The 20,033-nt window shown below is 32.6% G+C and overlaps 3 protein-coding genes across 6 annotated transcripts; 2 read left to right on the top strand and 1 right to left on the bottom strand.

Moving 5' to 3' along the window:
* Positions 1–2,605: 2,605 nt before the first annotated feature.
* Positions 2,606–11,121, bottom strand: LOC124531329 (SET domain-containing protein SmydA-8-like). Of its 3 annotated transcripts, none has more exons than XM_047105850.1 (3): positions 9,948–11,121; positions 3,744–3,907; positions 2,606–3,589 (listed from the first exon to the last, which is right to left on the bottom strand). In XM_047105850.1, exons 1-3 carry the CDS (start codon positions 11,119–11,121, stop codon positions 3,410–3,412), a joined length of 1,518 nt encoding a protein of 505 aa, XP_046961806.1. In that variant the 3' UTR covers positions 2,606–3,409. The 3 variants fall into 3 exon arrangements, 2 of the variants coding, with proteins under 2 accessions (XP_046961806.1, XP_046961807.1); XM_047105851.1 differs by lacking the exon at positions 9,948–11,121 and adding an exon at positions 6,650–7,955; XR_006966511.1 differs by lacking the exon at positions 9,948–11,121 and adding an exon at positions 4,452–5,074 and having other exon boundaries at positions 3,503–3,589.
* On the top strand, positions 11,053–19,503 carry LOC124531331 (rhodopsin-like). The gene is made up of 8 exons (XM_047105854.1): positions 11,053–11,182; positions 15,343–15,482; positions 15,704–15,869; positions 16,343–16,476; positions 17,879–18,095; positions 18,267–18,351; positions 18,523–18,672; positions 19,162–19,503. Exons 2-8 carry the CDS (start codon positions 15,401–15,403, stop codon positions 19,276–19,278), a joined length of 951 nt encoding a protein of 316 aa, XP_046961810.1. The 5' UTR covers positions 11,053–11,182; positions 15,343–15,400; the 3' UTR covers positions 19,279–19,503.
* Positions 11,324–14,957, top strand: LOC124531330 (visual pigment-like receptor peropsin). 2 transcript variants are annotated; one of them, XM_047105852.1, is made up of 7 exons: positions 11,324–12,464; positions 12,709–12,871; positions 13,039–13,166; positions 13,237–13,459; positions 13,601–13,685; positions 13,895–14,041; positions 14,219–14,957. In XM_047105852.1, the coding sequence occupies exons 1-7, from the start codon at positions 12,368–12,370 to the stop codon at positions 14,354–14,356; spliced, it is 981 nt and encodes a 326-aa protein (XP_046961808.1). In that variant the 5' UTR covers positions 11,324–12,367; the 3' UTR covers positions 14,357–14,957. The 2 variants fall into 2 exon arrangements, with proteins under 2 accessions (XP_046961808.1, XP_046961809.1); XM_047105853.1 differs by having other exon boundaries at positions 13,944–14,041; positions 14,219–14,407.
* Positions 19,504–20,033: the final 530 nt, after the last annotated feature.

Raw genomic sequence — 20,033 nt, 5'->3', positions numbered from 1 at the left:
CCTACTAATGTTCTACAGGTTGAGTGTGTTGACCCCCCTCTACAGATAAGGAGGCAATATCTTTGTGACCGCTTTATCATCAGATTGTTACAGCTACCCTCCCATCCTCTACTGATCAGATTAAACAAACTATCCCACCTTTGTAACTCAGATAATCCGGCATCCCCATTCCTATTAAACAGTTTCCTCAAGTATACCAAACTCCCCCATCCACTTACCACTTTTCCCTCTAATCCTCTTTTTTCCACCTCCTTTAATGCACTTATTTATAATCCTCCGATAATTACAAATCTTGGACTCGTAAAAGGTTCCCCTGATACTAATATCCAATTTCAAACAATTTTTCATCAAAATTGGCCAAATCATCTCCCTATATATACTGATGCCTCTAAGCTCTCGCCGACCGGCTGCGTTGGTGCAGCTTGTTGGATTCCTAAATTCAAAATAGCCCTATTATTTAAATGTCCCCCCGAAACCTCTGTATTCTCCGGTGAGGCTATCGCTTTACTGGAAGCTGTAATGTATGCCCAGTCACACAATATTCAGCAAACAATTATTTTATGTGACTCACTAAGCTGTCTGTTAGCCATTAAAGAAAATCCTTTTCGTAGCAGATCAAGACTTTCAATCGTTTTTAAGATCAGAGAGGCCCTGTTGTCCTGTCATCAACAAGGGCTACAAATCCAACTGGTCTGGATTCCTAGCCATTCAGCTATATCAGGTAATGAGATGGCAGACTCATATGCTAAGATTGCTATCCAATCTGGTACATCTGAGCATTTTGCCAACACATCTCAGGATTTGCTCTCTCTTGCTAAAGCTGAAATGAATAAATCCTGGAATTCTTTTTGGGTTTCATCAAAATTGGTCAAGGGTAAATATTATTCGGCGTTACAACCTGAAATTCCGAGGCGACCTTGGTTTTCATCTCACAGGCACGCTGACCGTTGGGTCACCTCCACCATCTGTCGGTTACGCCTCGGCCATTCATGCACACCTACTCATCTAGCAAAAATCAGAGTTCGTGATCACTCGCTGTGTGAATGTGGCCTTGACGAAGGCTCTGCAACCCATATCCTGTTCCTTTGCCCTAAACTTCTTCGTCCCATTTATGACATCCTCCCTTCTAAAGTCCCTCGCCCTATAAATGTTGAATGTTTGTTGACGTTTGTGTTTGGTCCATTTTGTTCAATCTTATGTAAATATATCAAATTAAATAAAATTAAGTTGTAAATAGTCCAATTTTTCATATTTTATTACATATGTAGTTTAGAATACTAACAACATTTTTATTTTATTTTTAATTATCCTATTATTAACTCTTAATGTTTGTGTTGTTCTAGGTTAAGGATTAACAAGGAAATTAATACTACTATTCTTGACTTTAAAATTCAATTGAGTTTAGTGTCTCAACCGCACCGATCAATCTCATTCGTGTCTTCTCCATCCTACGTGACATTGGCGAAATAATCTGTGCCCTGCTGGCACAACTAAAAGCCATTAAACTAAGAATTGAATTGAATTAATTGGTTAACAGATATCATTGCGCTGAAATGTAAATGGAAACCCATTTAAAAAAAAAAAAAAATTAAAAACCAATAATGTTGAAATATCTTTACGATAAAATTTAACAATAAAATTAAAAATATGTACATAAACAGATTGAAAGGCGTACATTTTATGTTTTTTTTTTTTGCAATGATAAACTCATTTTTAACTGCTAATTTAGGGGATAACTTGCTCTATGTTAATTTATCAATTTCAAGTTGATGTATGAATTTTATTAAATCACTTTCTTTCAGGGTGAAAGTGATCAAATTGCCAGCATCTTCAAAAGACCTAGATGACAGTAACTATTCTTGATCATAAAGTATTTGTTAACGATCTATCATGGTTCAAGTGAATGATTTCGTTTTATTATAATATGTATCTTATTTCAATAACTTATCAAGGGCTGTAGAATTATGCTGGATGCCAATAAATTTGAAGGTAATTTGTGATATGCCAACAATTATAATGTCTTCAATCATTTACAGACATTCCGATACAGTCAGCGAAGGCTAAGGGACAAGTATATTACAAATAACCAATTGAACAAGAATAAAATAATGACATTAAAAGGAATTTCACTGAGGTGAAAGTTAGTCGCTATTGTATGGTGTTTTCCTCCTTATGATTCAAAATCACATACTTATTTATTATTAATACCGAGCGAAAACATTAATTAAAGTACTTATTTTATTCTTGTTTCGGAAATATTTATATTGTGACTTACGATTATACATATTACGTACCTAAAATATTTACCACCACTTGGGATTAGGTGGGGCCACCTAGTCCTAAAAGTTAACTATCGTCTCCTTGGCACTGTAGGTTGTGTTAACCATTCTATTTCCATATAACCATTCTTACATCGCCAATGCACCAGAAACCTTGGGAACTAAGAAGCTTCACTCACTTGTATTGTCGAATTGTCGTTTAAAGGTATAAAATATAACCATATTTTATACCTTTAAACTGGGTAGACTTACCCCTAAATAAAGCATAATGAAAGCCTCTTCAATAATTATATACTAAAGGATTTTTTTTAAGCAAATGTCAACCATAGTAATACTTGTTTATTGCCGGTCCATAACAATAATCAAAACACAATGTATTTTCCTAATGTATCGTTATCGTACCCTAAAAATTATTGCCTATTCCACTTCAACAATCTTTACTCGTACATATTGCTAGTAGGTACATTATATAACAAAATATAAAAAAAATACGATTTTAAGTTTACTTAAAGTTTAAACAATACAATTATTGAACTAATAGTAAATTGTTGGATGTTTTAGATTGATCATATTTAAGTAGGAAGAGAACGGATAAAATAAATATGGATGTGTAATTTCCACTGTATTTTAAGTTTTTAGTGTGACGTAAAACATTTTTTTTTATTTTTACTTATTATAGAGGGTTTTTTCACTAAAGTGAATATGTCACCCTCTTGTAAAACATTTCATGTAAAATCTTTTTCGCGGGAGTTACACTATTTATGATACAGGAGTTTAAATTATTAAATTTAAAATACTACTTAACTGTGGACTTGTTTACGTATCTAGCTTTCCTAACATTTTGCTACTCTTGACTCATATCAAAAATATACAAGTCTTATTTTAACAAATGAAAAATTGTCATAAAGATGAAGAGCACCGCTAATCCTATATTTGTCAATCATATTTGCTGCACGATGCTCAATCTTCACCGTACCTATATAGTTTTTACATTAGGGATTTTATTTGAAAAGAGAATAAATAAGTAGTACGAGTGCGAGGCGTGTAAATAAATTACTTATTTGGCAACTAAATGAATATTCTAATTTAGTTCATTGACTTTAGACATATGTTATGTAATGACGATAATATTATAACGTATTAGTGACTTTGTCCGGTGAATCAAGAATAAAAAATCTTTCTTCTTGTGGCTTATCGCAGCCTGGCCCGAGGTATCGTCTTCTCAGTTCAAGATCTGGTGGTGCAGATATGTCGCCTTGAAGAATATTATATGCTTGTTCTATGGTTATCTCAATTTCCGACTTTAGTTCCTGAAAACAATATATTTAGTAAGAAATCTTATACGAAAACTTTCTGAAAAATATGACATTATATTATCATAGTTATATGTCGGTGTCTATTGTTTTATGTACATAAATGTTGGGTAATGATAATGGTAATGAACGGGTTTGGATAAATTAGTACCTCATACAGGTCTGGCGAGCGGCGGGCGCGTTCTGCTAGCGCGGCGTGCAGGTGGTAAAGCAGCAGGCCACGCAGGTGCGCGTCGCCCGCGCCCAGCGCCGCCACCGTGCGCAGCGTGCCGCGGCAAAGGCTCTCTTTCAGTTCCAAGCGAAATTCCGATAGCTCTGAAAATCGATTTATACAGCGTTGTGAAAATAAAATTAATTACATTGGTTATACATAAGTTGATGTTCATTTTATTTTTTTGTAACATAGGTACGTACTTAACTAAAATATTGTGGTATAATATTTAGCAGTAATACCCATCAAAAACCTTGTTAATAACTAAAACTATGTTTTTTTCCCGAATTAATCCAATATTTTCCCTTTACATAATAATTCATCACGATTTATTCTGATTTTTTACCTATTACATAAAATTAATTTTAACTATTTTTGAAAATATTCCATCACATATTAGAAGTGTGAGCCAATTGGTGTAGTGAACTAGTTGGCAGTGTTTTTGTAACCTTCAACAACTCTCCTCTAATATATATGAAATGCATTTACCAACCGTTAAGAGTCATTTTTAATACTCTATTCTCACATCACGTGACTTTATCATACAAAGACTAATGTCACTCCGAAAATACAATAATTCGAGCAAAACACACATGCATTTCACTTAGAGGACCACATTTCGTGTTGTAGAAATAAGGTTTTACTAACGGAAGAGGCAGGCCGATCCACCTGGATACGACGTGTGGACGAGCGTTTTTTGCAGCAGCGCCCATGTCAACAGCGGTCAATTGAATAACTGACACACACAAATAATTGTCACTGACTGTTCACCCCGCAGTATTATTGTATGTCAGGACACAAAGAACTCGATGCCGTTAATGACTTTTAAAATTTACACACGGCCTTAAAGTAATATGCATTCATACTCGCGTTTATGATGCCTACGTACATACGAGTATGTGTTGAAATTGCGCAGTGTTCTGACGCGTAACATTACAGTTGTTAAACTATATACAAAGAACAATTTAAGGTATTTTGTATTTGTGAACAAGAAAATAACAACGCGCATTGTTTCTAAGAGATAATTGTTCTTAATGAAACGCATTACCTAATAAAATTAGATTGTATTAGATATTAAATTAAAGTTAGTTTCGTAGCAAATACTGCGCCTTAAAATATTTTAGACTCGCTTGAACGTAAACAAGCTCGTTACAATAAATTTTAAATTAATCTTTGTAATAATTCCATAAACAATGTCGGTTTTACAAGCTTAAATTTAAATTAAGTTTTAAATACTGTCTTTTTTGTTTTCATTTCAATTTTTACAATAGGTATATAGTATTTAGCATCATACAGTATTACTTATATATGAAAATGTGAGTTGATAAAAAATCATTTACAATTAAAAATCAAATTGAATAATTAATTTACACAGAAAATAGTTTCAGTACTAAATATTTTTAAAGCGCTCATTAGACAGCTTACTCTTTTTTGATCTAAAATAAAAGCAAGATAATTTGCAGATCATAAAGATAATTTCACATTACGGCCTGAAAAATATAATATAGTAACCAATAGTATTACATTTTATGACAAAAAAATCTCTCTATTTTAGTTTCGAACCAATTTCGAATTCTATAATCTTGAAGACTTCTTTGTGTTTTACTTTGTAGTAAAAAAAGTCGTAGGTTAAAATTGTTTTGTGTTTCATAAGCAGTTTAATTAGTTAAACAAATTACTGAATACAAATAGCGATATAATTATAAGTGTTGAAATTACCTTGATTGTAAACATCGTGACCTACATATCTATTATGCGAGACGCACCAAAATTCATTACTAATGCTTATATTACATGTAACTATGTCTTCTTTTAAATTATCATTACGAACTGCTCATTTATAAAGAAAATAAGTCTTGTCTTTAAATTGTTTCATGCCGGTTCGAAGTTAGACGATGTAATGACGATACAGTCTGTAGACACAGGAGATTCCAACATCCAAATATCTTGGATGTTGGAACCCATTGCCAGGCTTCGGCGCATTGAAGATGCTTTTTTGTCAATGAACTTATTTTATTAAGCCAATGTTTTTTGTCCTATAATTTTGAAATTGGCCTCTAAATATTTCATCTAACTATTAATTGCTCAAGTGAAAAAAATCATATTTTTTCAATACTAATGATAATTTTTAAAAATCATAAATAAGGATACAATATTCCATGTATTAGGGCGACAAACAGGCGCCAAAGTTTGTTAGCGTGAATGCTGAGTGTGTATTACCAAAGAATATTGTTTATAGAGTGTCAATATCACGTTTTTATGTTAATCGAATTTAATGATATTATTCTAATATTAATAAAACATCTGAAATAACCTTGGCATAATGAAAACCGCATCATGTCCTAGAAATTCTACACTGTGCTTGTTATTATAATAGACGGTTTTGTCACGTTAACTCACACACTTTATGTATGTAATATAAACAATAAGCAAACAGTTATTTTGATTTCACTTATTTGATATTATTGTTAAAATTATTGAGCTTGTATATACGTAACGACAGATAATGATTCATAGAAAATATAATACTGAATAATTAAATATAGTTCTAGTCTACCCATTAAATGTTTTATAAAAATTTATTTAGCCTGAGCAATTCTTTCGCGTATTACGAATAAGAATTTTTATTTCTACTATAGCGATTTCGAATTTTTAAATAAGAAAACGTAAATACTTATTGAAAAAGCATTAAAGTCTGTGATTTGAAATTAGAACGAAAAGTCAAATATACATAAGCCTTAACCTACCATAATTATTGTGATGTTCATCAGCAGTTTAATTAATTATGTACTCCATTTAGTTACTGAAGTTAGTTTTGTTAGCGGATTAATGTGTTCCGTATATACCCTTAATGTTGTCGTCATCTGTAAATCCAAGTTTGATTGCCAATCTTAAGCGTATGTCAACAAATACGTGATTTGAATACGGGATGAAAATAGATAGCCGTTGTAAAATATTATTTTCCAGGCGTAAATCGTCGTCCAACCTAAGAGTTCCGACAAGGCTTCCCAACACACTTTGTATCATATTTATTTTTGTGTAAGGTACACATATTTTACAACTGTCGCAAAACCATTTCGTTTGTGAATCTAAAGGATTTTTAGGTAACAAATTTCCGATGCAGGGTTTGTTAAAGCATTTCAATGCTGACAATCTTGTTCCCATCTCTGTGTTATCTTTGCATCTCGTACAAGAGCACCAAAAATTCTTGGATTTATAAAGTTGGCAACGACGAGCAGGACTACACCACAAGAGACCCGTATAGCAACTGGTTATTTCATCTCCTTTTTCTATATCTCTAGTTGCATAAATATCCATTGAATAGTCTGATGTAAAAACGTTTCTCGTATTAGGAATGCAACTATGATTCATAAAGGATGATAATGGATATAAACCCCTTAATTCAATTTTATTACAGTTCAGACGATGACTTATTCTAAAAGAATTTATTTTAATAATTGATTCAACAGTATTCAGAAACTCCACATGTTGTTCTGGTATATAGTAAATACACTGTAATTTATTTAATTCTTCAAATTTATCTTTTATTTGACCTTTTTGAAAAAATCCCAATAGATCTTTTTGTTTTTCAGAAAGTAACAAAAATTGTATGTAAATTATCATGCGTGCCAGTATCAGCGATGTATTCTCAATTTTGTCGCTATTATTTTTCAATTTCCAATTATCACAGATGAAAGAACATAGTTTAATGTGACCTGAGGAACTGTTGCAGATATTGGAGCATACATAGGCGTAACACTTTTCACAAGGATAGCACAATTCACTTATATGGTAGCAGTTGGAACAAAACTTTTCTACTTCACAGTTAGCTCGAGGACCATACACAGTAGGCTCATTGGTGAAAATAAGAGAACCTTTTTTTATACCTTTTCTGGCAAACAGACCTCTGCCACCGAGGATTGAATTACTAATTATCACTTTAAAAGTCGACTTCACATTGCTAGAAAAATATAGCGGCAGATTTTCTAATGTTACTGGTTGTGTCATTTTGGTTTGGTTATTTTGCGATATGTAGTCAAGACAGAAATGCTTTAGATTGACTGACGGCCTTTATCGTTCCAACGTCGATATTCGTATTTAACCTATTACAAAAATAGCCATATGGAATTTACTGAATCATGGAGCAGATTACACACTTCAAATGTGACGTAACTGTAATGTAGGTTTATTGCTCTGTTCTTTAGTAAAATTGCAGCATTGCTGCATATTTTTACACGTAGAAAATAAACAAGATACTTGTATTACGATTTAATGTAATATCATGTAAAAATGATCATTTATATTCACACAACATTTGATGATTGTTTTGTTTTATAGCACCTCTGACCTTCATTATTAATAAAAATAGTAAAAATGTTTTTTTTTTTCTTATATGATATAGGTAAGTAGAAAACGAGCAAGAGGTTCAACTGATACCTGATAGACATCTGCAACATTCGGGGGCTTGCAAGTGTTTTATAGGCCTTTAAGAAATATGTACGCTCTTTTCTTGAACGTTCAAAAGTTGTATCGGTTCGTAGTAAACCGCCTCCGTAATTTGGTCCATGAGAGTTACCAGAAAATGCCTTAAAAATCAGGCTATTGTGGATTTTTGGACGTCTAGGCGGTGCAGATAAAAATATGAATTTTAACGCGATGTCCCGAGGTGAAATTGAGCAGGTGGGATTAGTCAAAGCATTTCCTTGTAAAATTATTCGTGATAAAGTCGGTGGAAGATGCAGAATAATCCAACATCGTCGTTGATCGTCGATAGTTCAAGCCATTCTGGGTTGAATATGGTCAAGTTGCAAAAGCTGGTACTGGGACGCACCCATGTAGAGGTGGGAGCAATGTTCCGTGGGAAGCCGAATTTGGATTTATATCTATAGTTTTTGGTAATGGGCTAGCGTGGAGTACCGTGGTGACTTTTTGAGCACACTAAACTCTATTGATGGGAGTGTTCCCAAGTCGTAGAGATATGACAAAAATGGTGATTTTTTAGCGGTTAACACGAAAACTAGTGTCTATTGTTGGTTTATTTGGACTAGGTTTAGTCGAAATTGAATTGAATTATTAATTGATATTCTAGTAAATACAAAAAAATGTATAATTAGTGTAAACATAGTCTTTGCCCATTAATTTCTTAATTTTGTACCAAATCAAATGTAGCATTACTTGTTTCTTTGAAATCGTTTCCATTTTGTATGCAAGATTGTGATGAATGATCCGTTAAGTTGTAGATACGTTAAAAATCAACGGTTAAATAAAATTGCTTTTGCTTTGATAGTATTGGTAAGTGTATGAAAAAAAAATCGAAGAAAGAATTAAAATACATATAAAGGTTAATAAATAAATATTTAATGTCAGTGAACTGCAGCACAGCGTGTAGTGTACGCTCTAAAGAAAATACGTTAATGTTATTATAACATAAGGCCTGATGGAAAATAACTCCAATAGATGGAATTATGTGTGATGTATGAATCGCAGCAATCATGAAATGCATTTAAGGAAATTAAATACAGCAGTAGCGATATTCAGCACATTAAAATATTCAGTTGGCGCCAATATCGCTCTGGGATTCCTAAATTACGTTAGTTCATTTATCGAAAAATTTTATGCAAAAAATTAAAATTTAATTGATGATTTAATTGGCAAATGGGACTTCCACGAAGGGTCTTACCAGATTGTGTTGATACACAGCACATATTGTTGTATACAAGTGTGTGTTCAAACAATCTATATACTCACAGTCATAATCCGATGAGATGGCAAAACCCATCGGAAAAACTACGGGGAAGCGATTTCTACCACATTGCCGTTCTATATCAATCGTTCTATATCGGTCTGGTTCTATATCTTCCGAGTAAAAATCACAGTTAATCCAGCATTAAAAATTATTATTAATTAACTCATGCTAAATTTGAAGTCAGTCGGAGCTCGAGTTATGGAGAACTGATAAGTCAATGTATAAAATATTTTTGTAAGTTAACTTGTATTCGTACCTTTTCATATATCATCAAATCTAATAAATTAATATTAAACTAAGTAAATATAAAAAATATATTAAAAGCTCATCGCGATATTATGTCGAGATAAGTATTAAGGCAATGATTAATTTTACATAAATTTCAATTTGAAACTCACCATCCCATCGGAGCCCTTCAGTTTCTCCATACTCCCATATTAGCCGACACTGTAAATCTACGATGATTTGATTGCTCTTTGGAATAAATTTTGTTATTCTATTTAAGAAAAAGTTTTCTAACTCATAAATATTTTCAAAGTCTAAGGAACTCATAAGACTTCCTAAAGCACCTTGTATAGTTGTTATGTTTCCATGTGGGACTCTCAAGCCGCAGTCTAAGCATCGCCAAGCTGTATTAAATTTTAATGGTTCTATAGGTAACAGTGAACCCGAACATTCCGTAGAGAAGCATTTGAGGGCCGCCAAGAGTGTTCCCCTTTCGGTCGGGTCGGCACAACGTTCACAATTGCAGAAGAAATGTTTTGTTTTATATAGATGAAGTCGCCGAGCAGGTGTGCCCCATAACATTCCAGAATAACAGGTAAATATTTCTGCGCCGGCTCGTATAGGTTTTACAGCTTTTACTGTCATTTGTGAATCCGCATTAAATGTATAACTGGTGTTCGATACGCAATTATGATTCATCAGAGCGGATACGGGATATAACCCACGCAAACTCATTTCTTTTTGTCCATACGGTGTTGCCATTTGAAATGCATTTGCATCAAGTATACACGTAACTAAAAACATAAATTCTTCTTCTTGAGGGAATATATCAAAATATTCTTTTAAATTCCTTATTTCACTTCCATGCTGTGGGTGAAAATGTGATTGAAGGGAAGTAAGAAGTTTCTTTTGGTCTTCATCCAATAACAACGCTCGTATAGATGTTAGTGCGCGTGACAATAGTGTGTCATCGACGTCCTCAATAGGCACTTTGTTAGACCAACAGGAAATTACACTACAGTCACTTAAATGGACACCACTGTTTTGACACTGCTCAGAACACAATAACAATGCACACTTAGAACACTTGCGCAAAGTATTACTATCAATTTTCTGACAAACAGTACACCCACGTTGTATATTTGTTCCGGAGCGTGGACCATAAATGATTGGATGATCAACAAACAATACTTCACCGATTTTTATGTCCTCGGTAGCGACGAGGCCTCTACCACCCAACGGAGATTCGAAGATTTTCCATTTTGTTTTATGTTGTAGGTCATCATTACAGGTAATCAGACCAAGATGTTGATTGACAATTAGCGCCAATTGTTCTATCGGGATCATCCTGTCGCAACTCGTCCGGTGCCGGCACTGCACTGCGCACTCGCTGCGATTATACACATCAGTAAGTTTGATAACATTAACTAGGTAGTGATCAGATATACGTACATCGCCAAAACATGCCCGATCTTCTCGATAATTAAGCGAGTTCGATAGACGTGCGCTGGCCGTGCGTGCTAAGCATAAGCATACCTGACGTTTTTCACTCGTCAGTTGCCAATTTAGTTATGTCGGTATGCTCTATATACATTGTATATTTGTCAGACAATTCGCGCGAATAGTTCGTTTAACAAAAATTTTGTGACGCGACGGCATAGACGACACTGTATTTTAAATTTTCTTTTAAGAAAATCTGTATTATATAAGTTTGTTATTTTTAAACAGGTGTGATGTAAGCAATATAATTATATGAACAGGCCAAAGCTATTTGAAACAGCAATGTTCAAGGAAATATTCGAAATACTAATCGAGTGCTATTTTATTTTTAATGTATAAGCAAAAATATATATAAATGATCGTACAAAAATACGAAAAAGATTAATCTGTTCTTTTCTTTTTAGCCCAAAAGTCTGTACTGTAGTTTTCCCTAAAAGTTTTTATAATTAGTTTTTATGTTTAGTTGGCCGATAAACAGTCAGGGCTTTCAAGATTTTGATGATATCTTAAAATTTTTTTTTTTTTATTTTCATCCATAATCAGAACACAATTGCCCCTGTTTAAAATAATACAAATGATTATAACAAACATCGCCACTAATTATTCTGTTGCTTCGTATGGAACCTAACCATTGTTATACCGAGTTCTAAATTTGGTTTTCAAACGTAAATAGAATAACAGATGTGGTAGTTTAATCAGTAGGTATATATTTAACTCTTAAACTAGTTTACAACTAACATCTTTATCTCCTAGCTTTATAGTAGGACATTGTTGATTGCGTATTTTTTTTTACCGATTCCCAAAGTAGTAACTAAAATATTGTTTTGCTTACTTTTTTGCTGAATCTATTTTATTTCTAGTTAATATATTTGATGACCTAAAATACGTTTACGAGTTTTATGTCGTATACAAGTGGCATCAGGAGAGTAACGTGATCCTTGTCTTTTGTTTAACGAAAGCCTGTTGGTTCGACAACCTGGCCAGTCTCTGTGACCACTTCTCCTATGTGGACGTTTATGCAAAAATTAAAAAAAAAAAGTTTTCTGTTTTCTTTCACTTGGTGCCAACCGTGACTTAAGGTGTGAACGTTGCAATGCAAACATTGTTTGATTACAACGAGGACGAATGTCCCTGGTATTACTTTGATAGTTCATACAAAACCCTTTTGGGAGCTTGTCTCATCGTTTTTGGTAAGTTTTGTTTGAATCTTTAAAATATTAAGCAATAGTATATTACTGTGAACATTAGCTTAGGGAAATTGAATATGAGACTTTCTAATAACTTTATTATATTTATTTTTTATTATGAATGTGTGTAAAATATGAGACATTTCAGTAGAAACTAGACTCCTGGCATATAAAAGCCGAAATTGTTAATTGCATAATTCATAAGATTATGTCAAAGCATTAAAATATGTGAATTGGTCGCTGACAGGTGTATTTGGGGTGCTGCTTAACGCTTGGCTTTATGCCACGTTCATCCACAGTCACCTGGTCATTTTTAAAAGTCATGTTCTGGTTCTTAATCTCTGCACGGCTTCACTGGGAAGAAATTTACTTGGGTTTCCATTCGCAGGACCATCAGCAATAGCAAAGAGGTGAGTTGGATTACGAAATATTATGAATTTAATGTTGTAAAGGTTTTATTTCTAAATTAAACCCCTGAGCTATAGCTCATAGCCTAGAGTTTCCTTCAATTTTATTACGAAATGACTTAGTTTCATTTAAATTAAATAAAAATATGTTAGTCTAACTTTAATTTCAGATGGCTGTTTGGTCCAGCTTGTTGCCAACTATTCGCTTTTATGAATCAATTTTTTGGTGTCTTTCAAATGATTGCTTTATTTGCAATAGTACTGGAAAGATATTTGCTAGCGAGATATTACAGGCGAGGTTAGATATAACTAACAAAGTTTGCAATTTTCCTCCAAATACATTTTTTTATGAAATTGTACAATTTCAGAGAAAAGTGTATACTTTAGATACTACTGGACCTTAATCGGTGTATGTTGGATGATAGCTGTGATCTTTGCCGCTCCTCCTTTATTTGGTTATGGAATGTATTCCTGTGACGCAACTGGTACAGTGTGTGCTCTATTATGGCCATCACTTAATTCTGGTGCAAGGCAGTTGGGTTTTAGTGTGCCTTATGTCATCGTATGTGGAATATTGCCAACTGTTGGAATGTAAGTGGTGTGATACAATAATACTTAGGTATATGTATATTTTTTAATTTGATAAACATGCATCACTATAAATTGGAAAATGCATATATATTGACAAGTAACATCTATGATAAAGAAATACATATATGTTTTTCATTATAGATTTTTCTTTATGGGGAAAGCTATTCGATTGGAAAGAATATATTACAGGAGCGAGCAACAAAGGGACGAGAAAAGATTGACGAAGGTGATTACTTTGAGATATTATAGTCCTTAAACGATTTAATGAGACTGTTACGAATTCAAGTTTTTTGTATAATACAATCCTTATCGATAGTGTAAAGTTAGATAAATATATAGTATACAATAAATTGTTTTGGCATTTCTCCAATATTGCGATATTATTCTTTGAGTTGGAAGGAGGTTGTACTGCTAATTATATTTTTCTATTATTAGTGTATTCATATTCTGTGTATAACAACGTTGGCGCTATGGATACCAGCAGCAGTGCTGGCGGGATGGCAGTGGCTGCCGCTGTTGCTGTACGGTTACCGACCACATGTACCACAAGTGCTTGCTCTATTTGCGCCAATAGCAGCTGAGGTATAAAATATTTTTTTTTTTGGTGGCTCGTATATGTCACGAAATGTTATAATTAATGAATTACATTATATGTTGGTATATTTTTTAAAAGTGATGTTCTATATAATTTAATTCAGGAGCTGACTTATTTAATTTATATTAATGATGAAGGATATTATCATAATAACTTAATTTCAGGCAGCGACGAGTGTTCCTGTGTTATGTTATTTAACAGGAGATGAGAGACTTCGAGCGGCTTTACTGGGTCGGATGAGGAAACACTACGCCCTGTTACATCCGGAGCGCGCCAAACGATATCGAAGGAGCATATATTAACATGAAATTGAATGGAAAACTTCATAACTGAATAAGACAACAATGTGAAAGCGATGTATATCAGCCTGTAACAGGCGGTTAAAGCGGTCCAAATAGTCCATGAAGTGTAAATTTCGGATTTTATTGGTGGGAGAAGAAAATGGTATCCAAATGGTCATTGAAGGACGCTAAGCTTAATTAGCGAACTCCTGAATTGCGACGACAAATGTTTTGTACTTACGCTTACGTTAATGACGAATAAACGACTACAGTTTAATTTAACGTTTATATTCATTTAAGTTAAACCTCGTTTACTAATGAAATTACCCATATTTTAATTTTGTGTTGAGAATTTAGTAGTAGTAGGCCTTAGTTTCTCAGTACCAATATTCCAAGTTCTTACATCGTTTTAATTATTTACAAAAACTTTTTAAACCTATATATTATAACCTTTTGAAGCTGCTTTGATGAATAATAATATAATGCATGTGGTTATAATCTTGCGGGCTTAAGATCGTACTTTTATAGATTTATCAAGATATATTTATAGTTCTAGAGCATGACCCATATCAGTTAACTATTAAATGACGTAGATGAAAAAACTCCGATATACAATGTTAAACTATAATGACGCAAATATTAAGATAATTCAATTAAGGTTTCAGATTATTTTTACTACATTTAGAACTTAAGATAAGAAAATACTGTTTTGCAAAAAGTTTATAAATTTATAAATTATTCATATTAAAAATCGGGCTAAAATATTTATAGTTAGTTTATGTTTTGCAAAAATCTGAAATCGTAGAAAGAATAATGTACAAACTCAACAGAACAGCTAATTATAGTAGTTATCCTTTTGTCTAAAGAGCGTGTGGTTTTCATGTGGCTCTAACCATGTATTGGAGAAACAGAGCGTAACCGAACCTGTAATACAACTGCAACCCGAGACTTAGAAATCAGATCTGATTAAATATACTTGATAATGTATAAATCATTTGATGTCTTAGATGTATTGTGGCACTCCATCGACGCTGTCGATATCACTACTTCAGTAAACGGGTTAAGATGGTTGCTCAGAACTGTATGTGGAGTGATTTATTCGACGATCAATCACGAGCTAATTTGGAAGGGGGATACGTAGCGACAGGTACCTTTGCATTATATATCAAGCAGTCATTGATCTTATCTATTATTAAATAAATATCATCGATCACCTTGGTTTGATGCTTCGTATTTGCATGACCGGATTTAGAAGTGTCTTTTTTCTAAATGTTGTCTGCTCATCTAAATTAAATTCTTGTTATATATTTATGTACAAATCAGGTTAATGAACAACGAGAATTTTTTTCTTGTTTGTTTTATTTTCAGGGATAATTTCGTCTCTTCTCGGTATCTGGCTGAATCTTGCTTTGTTATTTACTAATCTAAGATCAGACTTGAGCTACCGTAATCTGGCCTTTTTTACGGTTATCGCCTGTTTAAGACGAGTTATCTCCGTAGTCACCCACCTCCCACTTTTTAATTACTCAGAGAGGTACGTACAAACAGGAGCAATTAAATGTTTGTCGTGTAGATTATAAATTCCGTTTATACGTCTAGCTTTGAGCCAAAAGCTGTCGTGGCAGTGGAGAGACTAATTGACTATTGTTTGTGCACACGTAGGTAACAAATGAAAACATATTTGAAAGAAATAAATGAAAGAAAAATGTGGCCTTAAACCTACTGTTAGACCTTTGTGCTCGTATAGTAAAATTTTAAGTATAATTATTATTAATGTCTTATTCAAACTCAACAGCATTTAAAATAGATTCACAAAATATTTATGTTAATCTTCGTTCTGTAATCCGTTGGTGTATTGTTGATTCATAAAATTTAATCTAGATTATATTCAATTTAATGTATTAAAATAACAAGTCAGTTATTCTAGAACAAAATATTGTTTTTATATGTATAATTATGTTATAAAATTAAAATATGTAATTTGATCAATTATTTTAATTGTTTCAGTTTGAAATATGAAACTCATGATACATCCTGTGATATTTCTGGTTTCTGGGATTCATTTTGGTCTGTCTACGAAGTAGAATGTTTGACTCACGTGTGCATTGAACGATATGTTATAGCTAAGTATACTACTAGAGGTAATAACCTAATTTAATTATATATATTTGTCCGTAGTGTACTAACAAATCTTACACTACGCCTTGTGTATTTTACACACACTTATTTAAATATCTCGTAATATTTTAAAGTTCGAATAGCAAAGTGTAAAATTTAGTGCTTAAAACTTTTAAAATGCGTCGTAGTAAGTGGTCACCACTGCCACTAGATATTGGAGCCGTTTTAAATTTTAATTGTACTTTATATGACCAGTGTGCTATGAACTTTGAGAGATTTTATATGGTATTTATTTTCGACCCGGCGGTATAAAATCAAAATTACACAGAATCATATTTTATTATATATTTTTATTATATTTTAGTATTTAAACCAACCACCACCAAATTGCAGCTGTGTTGACGTAAACTTGTGGACGCATAATTTCATTTTTTAACCGACTTCAAAAAAAGGAGGAGGTTCTCAATTCGTCGGGGCCTTTTTTTATTATTTTTTTATTTTTTATGTATGTTACCGAATTGCTCGAAGATGGCTGGGCCGATTTTGACAATTCTTTTTTTGTTTGAAAGGGCATCTTTTACAGGTGGTCCCATTGTCAGGAGAACAGGATCTGATGATGGGATCCTGGAGAAATCGAGGGAACTCCTCAAATTTTATAGGCACACCTATAGTGATTTCGGTTTTATTAATTTCCCAATTCTAAGTTTGTATTTAATTTTTTTCCTGTAGTAAGAAAGAAAATATACAAGAGAGTACTCAAATTATGTTCGGCGATTTCTTCTGCCTTATGATAAACCTTACGAAATGGTCAGTTTTGATCATGGTTACTGTAAGTAGTAAAGACAAGAAATTCCTTTCAAGTTAATGCGGTGGTAATCAAAGGATATAAGATTATATAATGTCCCCTGTGCTTTATATCTAAATGACGCTAGCTTATCATCCTTGAATCCCGAACAAAGAACCTAGCAAAAAGTGCTGGCAATAGAATATCTGGTACTTTGTAAGTGAATGGCTCTTATCTTGTTTAACTTAGGACAAAATGTAACCGTAAAAGCCAGTCAAAAGTATTTATACGTGTTAAGACGGATTGTCAAATCAGCCAAGTGATAGTATGTAGATATAGTTTTGCAAGAAATATTAATCATTCCCTGTATCACCAATGTTTCACCGTTTTTTTTTATGATGGAAAACTATGACATTATGTTCCTTGTGCATGTCTCATATTGGTGTTTGTAGGCAGAATCCACTTCAATAGGGATTTAATAAATAAATTTAACGTTTTAATATTTTTGCAGAGCGCATTTTCATGAGAATTAATTGTATCAAAGATGACCCATAAAACTTATAAAAAGAAAAAACTGCATCGGCAATTAATTTTATACAATACTACAATTACTTGAAAATAAATTAATATACTTTTTTCAGGGTGGCCGATTCAAAAGAACCATTACATTTTGTATCAAGGATTATGTCTATTTTTTGCTAGTTTATATTCATTACCGCCTTTATTTGGAGTCGGTCAATTCGGGTATGATTTCTCATGCCAGTCTTGTGTCTTGGACATGGTTTTACCGGCGACTTGGCAGAGATACGTTGTCCTTGCAATATTTTTGCTTCGCAGTGTGAAATCGACAGGCTTTATGTGCGTATTAAAATGTGGTTATATGTTATTTAGATTTAAATGTTTTTATAATTTTTTAATAAAATAATATCGTATTTTTACCTATGCTTATATTAATACCAATTAGGTACTATAAAAATGTTTCGTATGACTGAATTTATTTTTTCTAATTTAGCTTTTGTATCATATTAGGTTAACAATGCTCATTTGGGCAGCAAATTTAGAAGCGAAATATGATGAATCGGAAAAATTAATGAAGGAAATACGTTTTACTAAGGTAAATGTTTAAACAATTTAGTACATGTTTGTAAATGAAATACAATTTAATATTACAGTAAATGTCATGAGGTCAATAATGATAATTATTACTCATATGTGATTAAAATGCAGAGAGTTTTATGAATTATATAATAAAATTATTTAGTAAATTTTATTAATTGAATTTCAGAGTGCAGTTATCATAACTATCGTGAACCTGCTTTGTTGGTTTCCAATAGCTGCTATACGAGGATGGGTTGTGCTTTCGAGTCTGCTATCTGATGGTATTCCACTTCCACTCTCGGTCTCAGCAATACAGTGGTCGGTATGGATTCACTGGGTAAGTAATTGATACATTTGTAAACGTCAATTTTATTTCTAAATATTAAAGTAAAAAAGTAAAGTAACAGCCTGTAAATTTCCCACTGCTGAGATAAGGCTCCTCTTCCATTAAGGAGAGAGTTTTGGAACATATTCCACCACGCTGTTCGAATGCGGGTTGGTGGAATGCACATGTGGCAGAATTTCGATGACATTAGACACATGCAGGTTTCTTCGATGTTTTCTTTCACCGCCGAGCACGAGATGAAGTATAAACACAAATTCAGCACATATATATAGTGGTGCTTGCCTGGGTTTCCCGCAATCATCGGTTAATGAGCACGCGTTCTAACCACTGGGCCATCTCAGTTCTGTAAATATTAATTATCATCTAAATTTTTCTATTGCTTAACTTTATTAAATAATAATTACAATAACCAATGTGTTTTTTTAAATGAATAGAATATTATTAGAATTCATTGTTTTATATAAATGAAATATATTTTAGGCGGCGCCTGCGTTTACAACAATAGCAATGTTTCTTGTCGACGCTAGAACACATCAGAAAATGATTCAGATTTGGAAAGGTGGCGATAAAACTGATAAGATTGCTAAGAATGAGTAGGATTCTTTTTCTGTACTCGAAAGTATATACCCTTAAATATTAATATAGAAACAAATTAAACATTTAACTTTAGCTCTTATATTCGGCAACGACGATTCTAACATGTGCATAGCTTTAAGAGTAGAGTATTAGTGCAATATGTTTTAATCTTATAAATTAATACAATGCATGTTCTAATGAATTATTATTATAAATGTTTTTTTCAGTAAACTATCTTTTAAATTGTTTCATGTGATTTATTACAAATTGTATAATAGTTATTTTTGGTACTTGTACATTTTAATAATATTATGTTTATTCATTATTGTGTCGCTGCATTATGAAACGACTTATATATTTTAATTTAAAAAATATAAGCATGAAATTATTTTTGTTTAAATTAATAAATGTTGCCGAGAAAAATGTTAACGTTTAATTTAGTATTGATGTGAACTGATTATGTCTATATGTTGTTTATATTTCCAATAGACAACAATTATATTTGGCTTATAATCATTCAGGTTTAGAATAGCAAATAATCATATATTAATGTTTATGTATATAATTGAGGGTATTACTTTTTTTTTACATGTGGTATTCCTTGGAAGGGAACTTTAAATTTTCTTAGTAACACAGTAATATAATAAGTAATAATCTCGTGGAATAGGTGATCGATTCATGTTAAATTTATAATTTGTGATTTTTGATATCTTCATTAGGAATGGAATTGAAATTATGACACATTTGAACTTATTAAGATTATGTACCAAATAATA

This window comes from Vanessa cardui, chromosome 7 (genome assembly GCF_905220365.1).
Source record: "Vanessa cardui chromosome 7, ilVanCard2.1, whole genome shotgun sequence".
NCBI classification, from domain to species: domain Eukaryota; kingdom Metazoa; phylum Arthropoda; class Insecta; order Lepidoptera; family Nymphalidae; genus Vanessa; species Vanessa cardui.
Note: the sequence above shows the minus strand (reverse complement) of the source record. Positions and strands in the feature narration are given on the sequence as shown.